Raw genomic sequence first — 9,975 nt, forward strand, 5'->3', positions numbered from 1 at the left:
TCGCCGTGCTGCAAGTTTTAATGTTAGTTTAGACTAGAGTCTTAGACAACCTGTTAGTGACCACTGGGCCAGAACAATTACTTTTAAGTGTCAAGATCGTCAGCCCAAAACCATAGCACCAGCTTCTAGCATGATCCTGCATGCCTGGGTGTTGTACATGAACAATATTATAAATAGAGCTGACACGTTCAGATTCTTTTCCGCAGGCGATGAAGGTCACGATTGCACAGAAGATGCTGTCGCATGTGTTAAACTTATGAACTGGAAACTGAACGAAGATTGCAAAGTTAAATGACCATTCTGTAGTTTTTTACTTTTAAGTTATTTTTCGGCAGTATTTTGTTTTTGAGCGATTTTTCGTCCGTAATAATTCTACCCTTGCTCTTACCTAGGTTATTTCGTTGAGTGGCCTTCTAGTACGTCATACTGTTGTTTTAAGCAGCGCGCACGCTTTCGTTTGTTGTTCTTCTAATCCGTTCACGCTGCTCAATAAATGCGCTCTGTATTTTTATTCCATTTACCGCGGATCAATTTCGGCATCAGAGAACGAACGGTGTCGTTCCGTTTTTGAAAGAAAACCTGTCAGGCCTGTTTTTGATAAAACACAAAGAATCAAACGTACGGCTGCCTGTTCGATTAAGTATGTAATATAGGCCTACTGTCTCATTAGCCAGATGCTACGGTTATTTTTGTAGCCAAAATAACAGTTGTAAATGTCGAAACATCCGGGTTTGACAAATACTTTGACATTTTATTTTAAAACCTTCAACTGGAAAGAAATCGTAATCCATATATTTTATCAGGAAAATGTGAAGCGATGCTTGTCAACAGAAAACCTAAAAGGATGTAAGACCCGCTAGTATAAATGTGTGAAACAAATAACCTCAAGTGATTTTTAAAATGATTATAAAAGTACTTAAAGTGATTATCTTATGCGTGTGGATAATATAGAATGCTATTTTAATTGTTTACACAATCTGAGTAAAGCTGTTATATTTTAAAACAACATTTGCCCGAAGTCTGCTATAAGTTTCCAAAACCACTGCCTAGGATACTATATTCCATTAAGAATAATGTTATAAAAGTCGTAGATTTTATTACAACGACAGGCAGCAAGGTAAAGATGGCCATCACCCAACGGCCTACCTTTTCCGTTTTCTGATTGACGATTTTTTTTCTTGAACTGAAAGACGTTATTAAAAACCACTAAGCGAAAGAAAAGGCGTCCATGCATAATTAATAAGAAAAACGTTGTTATGTCGTGTTAATAAGAATAGCAGACTGGATTTTGGAATTGACTGTCGGGTGATTATTTCCGCTGTTACGTACCTATAAGGTGTTGGGTGATGAAAATTCTATTAGGGTGGAGGAAGATGGGTCACCTTTAGCACATAATATTCAAATACCCTGATCGTGTTTTTAACTATTAATAACGCTCTATTGGGGTTGTGAGGATACAGTTTTTAATTTTTCTTTGTTAAACTACCAAATGGGACGACAAAATAGAATGAAAAAGTGTCCCATCTCCCCCGGGCCCTTATCACGGTGAATCTATAGATGTAAAAGGGTATGATATGCGAGTGACAGATTGATTCTGGGCCGACTTTAAAATGTCATATGTCGCCCATTGAAGTTATTATATATCTATGAATGCGCCGGAAATTTGATTAAAACTGTTTTGCCGCCAGATTGTAATTAAAATTATATTGGTATATCGTGCGTCTGAAAAGCAATCTACGTATGACTGAAATGCCCTTTGTGACAGTTATTCCCAATTTAGCTGTTGGACTCCTTGCCTTTCATGCATTTGGCCTTTTTTGCTCTGGCACCTGACAGATCGACACTTCGATCGGTTGTAAAATCGAACCAAGACTCCTGAAAGTATTTCGAATTTCTTCTTGCGATTTTCGACCAATCGATCAAAATGAGAATGACGTTAATACAAAAAAATATATGGAATTTTTCCCTATTGTTCTTTTTTCGTTCACGAATGCTGGAAAATGGATTTTTTCTGGGATTAAAACCCCGCACCGTCGATGCCCTTTCATCAGTGGTGCTGCTGTGCCAGGGCAGATAAAGATAATTTTTGTCTTAAGGTATGTTTTACAATTTTACATGTTTTCTTACAGTTAGACTTTAAAAGTACGCGGTGTTTTAATGCCCGTTAAAAGGGACCGAACAGGGGTTGTACATTTTATACCGTGACGATATAACAAAAAGGGCAAGTCCGTCACGGAAAACGCGTGTATAAACGCCCGTAATTTATGTCATGAACAGAATACTGCCGTGCCTGGAGCTTGCGAAGTGAAAATGTGTGTTCTATAAATGGCCACACTTAATAATTAATATTTGGCCACATAAATAGCATCTTAGGTTACGTAATTTGTTGCTTTAAGATCCTTTTTTTTACAGGGTGTTGATTTCATTGCGGAAAAGATTATTTGTAAAACCTTTCCGCGACAGTCTTCAAAAACCAAGCCGAGAGCAGCAGATAGTCAAAGATGCAAGGCCTGTGTTATCGAAACGCTATGTCGGTGTTATCTTTAATTTTAGTGGCTACAATTTCAATCTCGACTGCAAAATTCCCGGACACAGCAAGTAACGATTTCCCGCTGGAAAATTTTGTTCTAGATCAACTTTGTGGGCAAATGAAAGCAGATCAGACGCTGGTAAGCAATATTATATATTAGGATGTGTGAAGACGGGACACATTAGGAGATATAATGTCCAGTTATTCTGATCGTGCTTTAAACAATTAGCAACGATCTATATATGGAAGTCGTGAATATACGGTTCTATATTTCTTTGAATATTTTTTGTTTACTACCACATGGGACAAGAAAATGAAATGAAAAAGTGTCCTATCTTTCCCCATCGTATTTTATACAATATTTAACACTAATTAAAAATATTGCTCTATTTTTATACTTTACAGAGCAACAGATTACGAAACGTGGATTACCAACGCGATGACGATTTGCGTTACCTTGACCAGCTGCAAGAGAAAAGGCAACGAGATTTGTATGAAAAAAATAAGGTGCTTATCTTATAAATAGAACTCGATTTTTTTAGGTGCAAAAGGTGTCCCATCTTCCCCCACAGTACTATATATCATAAACGAATAAATGTAACTTGTTGTTTTCCCGCGTGGGCGGAAAACGACAGTCGTTAGAGCACGGGTGTTCTGAACAAGAAAATAGATTTAAAGGCGTCCCATCTTCCCAATTGGACTATATTGTATTAAACGCATTTGGAATATATATACGTTTAATGTAATCAAATTAGCCATTTTGAAGCAGTATAGTTCAACATATGGCGTTATAAGGCGCTAATGTAGGATCATTCTCTACGGCCTACGCTACACCTTATAAACCAATTATCGCAAAATAGGTTAAGATGGTAAATATAGACAGTTAAAATAAATTGTTAAAATTACAGAGACATGTTCGCCATTTTTACGGTTTGATGGGAAAACGATCAATCGGCGACCAACCAAGCATATTCAATGAAAGAGCATCGTTCACTGGCTTGATGGGGAAACGGGGCCCGATTCCATACGGTCGAGGTAAGATAACGAATTGTGGATTAATTTGTTGTGATTTCAAAATCAAAACCAATTTATCAGAATGTGCATTCTAAAATTATTATATATATTTGAAATTGGCGTTTTTATCGTTTTAAACTTTCGGTTGTAAAAATAACTTTGCTTGATTTCCTTAGATTCGAACATTTTGAATCCTGAACCGAGACTTCCCCTCCAAGATAAAACATACAACGGAGATTACTTGTTTGGAGGTAATATGGCAACATTCTTATACCTTATGAGTGCAAATGATATAAAAAGGTAGAAAATCCAATAAAAAATAAAGTAGCATAAATGGTAACTCGTAAGCTGGCACGAGGTGTAACAGAACACCCGTGTTATAACGGCTGTCGTTTTCCGCCACGAGGGGTTAAAGTAAGTTACACACATTTAATTGCCTGGTGTTGCTCGCGCGTGGAGTCTTTCATACATCGGTTGGCGCGCTTGGTTTGGTACAAACAAATTATCATGCTTCTGTAGCTCCTTTATGTTCGTCGGTCACGCGTTTAGTGTGCAGTATATGAGTCTTTTAAGACGATTAGCACTGTAGAAATTCAGACGTGTAAACGTAGCATATCAGATACAGAGCTCAATTATGGCAAATATATAAGTAATTCGCAAAGCGGGCACGAAATATACAAAGGTCTATAAGACACCATCTTATAACTTTAAGGTAACCCCGTCACACGAGTTGAGCAATGTCATTTCCAAGTCTACTCTATCATTAGAACCCAATTCTGCTTGAAAAGCAAGCATAAATAGAAACTCTGAAAATAGCCTGTGGCTATGCTGCCTGTCAAACCAGCGACCAACATAAACATTAACTGACATATCATTGCCATTTATTATTTGCCCTGCTGTCAAACTACTGGGTTGATGCAACATATTTTATTTGGATGCAAATAACATAGCGTCGTAATGTACACGTTATTTACAGTTCCACAGAACGATAGAGATGCCATTGGTCCTGACAATGTACAAAACGACAACCCAGTAGCCAGTAAGTGATATAACCTTAGCAGAAAATGTACGAAATATTAGACAAAGGTACAAATGTCTAAGGTTATTAAAATAGCAATACTACTCCACACTTTAGAATGCTGTATACTGTAGAATCTTTCACATTCTACTTCATCTGATGTATAGAAACCATGGCCTACTAAATGTATTGAGTAGACTTTAATAAGGCCATGAAGATACATTTAATAGGCTATGGAGAAACTGTAGATAAAATATAAAATATCTCTTTTGTCCAGATCGAATGATGCAAGCGATTTTGAGCACAATCTTGAATAAATACTGTGATGAAAACTAAATGTTCCGTAACCTAGTCGACACATTCGTATGAAGTGGTTTCAAGTGTCGCGTTGTATTTTTCATCTTACATGCTTTCAAGCTAATTGTATATACTGTGCGTTTCCGTATAGTTGTAGAAATAAAATAAAAAGAGCACACTATATATATATCTTTTTGTGGAAAAAATACAGTTTTTTGTTGACTTATGTGAAAAAAAACACAGTTTGACAAATAGTTATTGCAGTACCACTGCTCCCTTTGAATAAGTACCACCATATCGATCGAAAATAGGAATTGGCGAAACAACCGTTTGCATTCGCTGATCAGAGATGTGCATGTCTGGATTCTCTTCTGTGAAGTACTTGTTTCCATACAGCAGATGACCATACTTGGATGTTGTGTGAAGAAGTGGTTCATAAGGTACCTTGTGCTTACTGAACGGCACAAACGGCCGATCTGTTAGCTGTTTCGCCCATTCATCCCGCTGGAGAGTTTCCCTTGCCGATTCCAACGTATTATATGCAGTCAGTACTCGTAGTGAGGGGTTTAAAGGCCTGTAACGTTGTGCCTGAACTTGCGAAGGAGGCTTGAAAGGGCCTTGTATTTTGGGCTGTATAGGAGGCAAAGGCTCGCATTGAGAAAGTGAAGATTTAGTGGATGGTGTTGTCTTCTTGTGCGACAGAGGTCTTGCTTCACGTAGACGGTATTCCATCTCGTGTGGTTGCTCTCTAAACGGGGAATTGTAAACTCCAAAACTCTGGTGTGTGCTGAGCATGTAATGTTGTTTCCTAGCTTGGTATTTTAGTTTTCTCTCCATAGCGCTATGTTGCCTACGCCTTTCTTCAACCTCAGACCGCTCTCTGTACTCAGCCAGTTCCTTTCTCACGACCTGGTTCTTGGCATTAAGCGCTTCAAAGTATCGCTTGCGAGCATAGAAGTTGTAGGTGTACTTGCGCACGATGAAACCCCGCCAATGCTTCTGTATTCTCACCGCCATAGCATTGTAGAGATTCATTCGAATAATCATGACCAAGTGCTTGATCCTTATGCGACAGAACACACGACCCATATAACCCCTCCAATACCTTTGAATGTGAACCGCACTTGCGTTTAGATGCCTGGAAACAAAAAGAAATATTTTAGTAAAGTACCGATAATTACATAATTTTTAAACTCTGTGGTTTAAATAAAACAGTTAAAATAAATCGAAAATGGGATTTAACAATACACGACACCGTTTCCTTTTACTTGTTACGTACTTCAATGTAGGTTTTTATAACTCTTGCATGGGTTATGACATATGTATTACTATTAGTAAGTGCAAAAATCAAGAAACTATTATTTTTCACCTCAATAACCTTTGTGGTGGTACTGGCTTTGAATAGCAGTAAGTTATTTTTATTTACCTTATATAGTGCCTGACACGCAGGCCTCTGTACCAGCTTTGAATCTTGACAGCAGCATTGTATTCAAGCACCCTATGCGCTTCTGCTGCTTCATGTTTCACGTACAAGTCCGCCACCACTTTTGGAACCGCATTTAAACTTACGTTTAAAAACCGAGACATTTTTATATCACTCTTTTTTCATTGTAATTTAAGCATATGGTGATACCTATTTCCGATTCTGTAATATGTGTATAGAGAAGTTAAGAAGCATGCAAATGTAATATTCTGAATTACAATTGTTAAGCGTATAAACACAATATACATTACTTTAGTAAAAATAACGACACATTTTGTTGTGTAATACCCAGTTTACAATTCATTTATTTAGCGCCTTACAACTATGCTAAAAAAACACAAACAAAACAAAAGCGTCCGTAAAACCCGTTGCCATTGGATACCACAGAAATACTATGTATTATAGAAATAGTTTAGGTTTTTGTTAAAAATGCCAGTCATTAAAACGATTAAATTTTTAAAGCATTTGTTTGAGGTAAAAGTATATAACATTAAGTTCAATTTAAGTATTATAAAGTTATAAACCGCGCAATGTAGCATAAAGCTGAATGAAACATATTGAATTTAAATATTAAACGTAAACGACGATGTTTACGTTAAATAAGTTACACCACAGTCCGTATATAGGCATTGTGGTCTTGGTTAATTTGTAGCTGATTTGTGATTTTTAAATTATAATAAATGTCAAAAAATTAATTCTATAGGGTTTTTATGACCCATTCAAGTCCGCCCAAAGTACTTTTTAAAAGTTATGACGAAGTGTATCGAATGCAATTCTCCATACTTTTAAATCAACGTTATCTTTGTTTTTTCTTAATTCGATGTATCAAAAATTACAGAAATAAAATCCATTTAAACTTTTTAGATATACATATCTCATATTCTTGCTGTAATACTCAATTTTCCCAATATATTCTACGTCTATTATTTGCTCCCCACTCGTCTCGTCTACTGAGGAACAATTTTTGGTAATTTTTTGGGCTAATCTGCTGTCGCTTGAGCAAACTTTGACAACCGGATTATAGTTTGCAGCAACTTTCAATATCAAAAGTAACATGGGCACGTGAAATTTGCAGGTTTATATATCATGTTTACAGCTTGAAGTTGGATTTGCATTCACAAATACCTTTTATATGCTTGTTTATTCACTTGTAATGTTAGTTTTAGGCACAGTATTCACGATTTCATTCTTTTGCAATAGAATACTGAAAAGGCTGTATTAGATTTGGTAAATTTTCTTAAATTTTTGAAAAAGTATGTACATTTGAACGTATTTCGTCGTTTTTGCACGATACTTATTGTTATAATATTTTAAATTTCAATTCATAACATTATGAGATGTAACTTTTGTAATTTTATACTTAAGTAACAAATTTTGCAGTGTTAACATTCTCTGCAACACTGAATGCTGTGCAGTAACTACACAGGCAGTTACATTACCCTCAAATAGATCTCGTTGCCAAAATACACAACTTTTTAATGTGTTTTTAATCAAGGTTACCGGTTACCACTCTGTAGGAATTAAAACTAGTTGTGGACAATTATCTGTACTTTGAAAAAAAATCATTGACCTAATTTTCAGAAAAAATCAGGCAGTATTAAAGGTTTATTATGTGGAAATGCGAATAAGTTTGGGAAATAATATAAAAAAGTTGAGTTTTAAATATCACATAAACCTGATACTGTAGATAGCTTGTATAGTCCTATATGTTTGGTTGGGTTTTATAATATACTGGAAAAATACTGGAAATGTTTTTACTGTTTTAATATTTGATGTCACTCACAAGCTATATTTGTTGTCATTTTTTTTCATTCTTGCTTATTTGCTGTTGTCAATTTAGAGATATAGATAGTTTAATAATAATTGAAAAACTTTTCTAATATATTAGGTTACTTACTAATATTTTTATAGTGTAACCAATTTCTTTATAAATACAACGTTAAGCTATAGTTGTAGTTTTGTGAAATAGTTCGTATAATTAACCTATACAAGTTACCATTTTGATTGTTTTGATCCAAAGTGGAGATTTTAAATCTTTTTGTAGCACATCTAAATTGTTAAGTGTATATCATATAGTAGCGAATTCAGTGACCCAATTGTCCAAACAAAATTTCATACTTGAAAGTCCATGTTTATTTTTTTTCATGTTGGTCTATGTCATTTTTTGGCAGTAGGCAAGCCAATTACCCTTTAAATGACTTACTTTTTTAATTCAATTTTAATAATTAATTTTATATGGAATTATAACAAATGCAATACATATTATTCTATGTCAAAACAAAACATTAGGCCTATGTCAAAAAAGGCGTCTTTTGTTTAACAAGACAACGATTTCTTTCACAATATTCTTTTGTTGCCGTTCCAAGAGTAATTTTTTGAACTTTAAAAGTCCCCGGTGTAATAAGGTTGGAAACCACTGGTCTAGAATCTAGATGATATGTATATATATATGTTGAATTTTATTAAGCCAATTTTTCCAAGTTATATTCAAGAAACAGTTCTGTGTCAAAACTACATTTCAATACCCTCTTTTCAGTATATTTGTTTTGTGTAATCAATTCTAATATTTAAGGCGTTTGTAATTTAGAATAGGTATATATATTTTTTGTTTATTTAATTAAAGTTCCCCCAAAATCGTGTTTTATTGCAATGAACTGATTGAAGTAATCTAACCAACTCTGAATTATGTATGAATAATTATTGGTAATAGTTTAGATAAAGTGTCATACCTTGATGAATTGTAGATAATTATGTTTAAAGTGTTTTACAAGATGTGCTTCATATACAATCTAGCCTACTTAATGTGTTACAAGTGGAATCTATTGTTTAATAATCCTATACTCTTAGTTAATTAAATTAAATTGAATAAAGGTCTTTGTCTTAAACGTCAGGTCCAGTCATACCTTTATAGATGGCTTAACACTCACTCTTGTTTAGTTTTTTTTATTGTCAGTCTAAATTTTTTATCTACACATAGAAATTTTTTTTTTTCATAAAAAAATTTCGGTTTAGTCAATAGTATAGCTCAGGACGAATGTCATGTTAATGTACCTACTCAATTCAGAAATCAAAATAAGAGTATATTATATTATGTGCACCATAAATATAACATTACTTATAAAGTTTTAGAAGTCTAAGTAATTTCTTTCCTACAGACTGACGATGCTATTTAGGAGTTATTATATATTTCTCTAATACAACTATTGGTTACACTTGATTTTTGTTTGTTATGCTTTCGTAACAGCAGATCCTTACTGTATTTCATTTAATAAGAATCGTTCAACTTTATGAGCACCAGATCAGGGTTAGATTCGCAGAGTTCATTAGAAGTATTTTCTTCCTTTGTTCATTGTATTAGTCATACACTCAGAAAGAAAATAATGAGTTAGTTATACCCAGCTGGTTTGCAATACAAAATAATATGAATCAATAAATACTAAAGAAAAATTAATCTTTGACCTAATTCTGTCCGATTTTACATTTCAGGAATTTTTTGGTTTATTATTGATTGAGTGAAATGTCTGTTTTTTTCCACTGAGGTCATATTTGTACGGTTTTGTGTTTTTGTTGGCAAAAAAACTTAACAAAGTTATTTAAAGTGAAACATATTTGCAAAATTTATCGTTTATGTTA

The 9,975-nt window shown here is 34.4% G+C and overlaps 2 protein-coding genes across 3 annotated transcripts; one reads left to right on the forward strand and one right to left on the reverse strand.

Annotated features, from left to right (window-relative positions):
* Positions 1–1,721: 1,721 nt before the first annotated feature.
* On the forward strand, positions 1,722–5,045 carry tk (tachykinin). 2 transcript variants are annotated; one of them, XM_026834410.1, is made up of 7 exons: positions 1,722–2,096; positions 2,413–2,669; positions 2,936–3,037; positions 3,439–3,565; positions 3,721–3,795; positions 4,521–4,583; positions 4,840–5,045. In XM_026834410.1, the coding sequence occupies exons 2-7, from the start codon at positions 2,502–2,504 to the stop codon at positions 4,896–4,898; spliced, it is 594 nt and encodes a 197-aa protein (XP_026690211.1). In that variant the 5' UTR covers positions 1,722–2,096; positions 2,413–2,501; the 3' UTR covers positions 4,899–5,045.
* On the reverse strand, positions 4,937–6,514 carry LOC100185048 (spermatogenesis-associated protein 17). The gene is made up of 2 exons (XM_002129041.4): positions 6,286–6,514; positions 4,937–5,997 (listed from the first exon to the last, which is right to left on the reverse strand). Exons 1-2 carry the CDS (start codon positions 6,444–6,446, stop codon positions 5,115–5,117), a joined length of 1,044 nt encoding a protein of 347 aa, XP_002129077.1. The 5' UTR covers positions 6,447–6,514; the 3' UTR covers positions 4,937–5,114.
* Positions 6,515–9,975: the final 3,461 nt, after the last annotated feature.

The sequence above is a fragment of the Ciona intestinalis genome, chromosome 5 (assembly GCF_000224145.3).
Source record: "Ciona intestinalis chromosome 5, KH, whole genome shotgun sequence".
Lineage (NCBI taxonomy): Eukaryota > Metazoa > Chordata > Ascidiacea > Phlebobranchia > Cionidae > Ciona > Ciona intestinalis.

What these genes read in the sequence shown, in the direction of transcription:
- tk (XM_026834410.1), top strand. Translation starts at nt 2,502, where the DNA reads ATGCAAGGCCTGTGTTATCGAAACGCTATGTCGGTGTTATCTTTAATT. An exon ending in TGAAAGCAGATCAGACGCTG is followed by an intron (nt 2,670 to 2,935) that starts GTAAGCAATATT and finishes TATACTTTACAG; the next exon opens with AGCAACAGATTACGAAACGT. An exon ending in CCCGATTCCATACGGTCGAG is followed by an intron (nt 3,566 to 3,720) that starts GTAAGATAACGA and finishes TGATTTCCTTAG; the next exon opens with ATTCGAACATTTTGAATCCT.
- LOC100185048 (XM_002129041.4), bottom strand. Translation starts at nt 6,446, where the DNA reads ATGTCTCGGTTTTTAAACGTAAGTTTAAATGCGGTTCCAAAAGTGGTG. An exon ending in CGTGTCAGGCACTATATAAG is followed by an intron (nt 5,998 to 6,285) that starts GTAAATAAAAAT and finishes TTTTGTTTCCAG; the next exon opens with GCATCTAAACGCAAGTGCGG.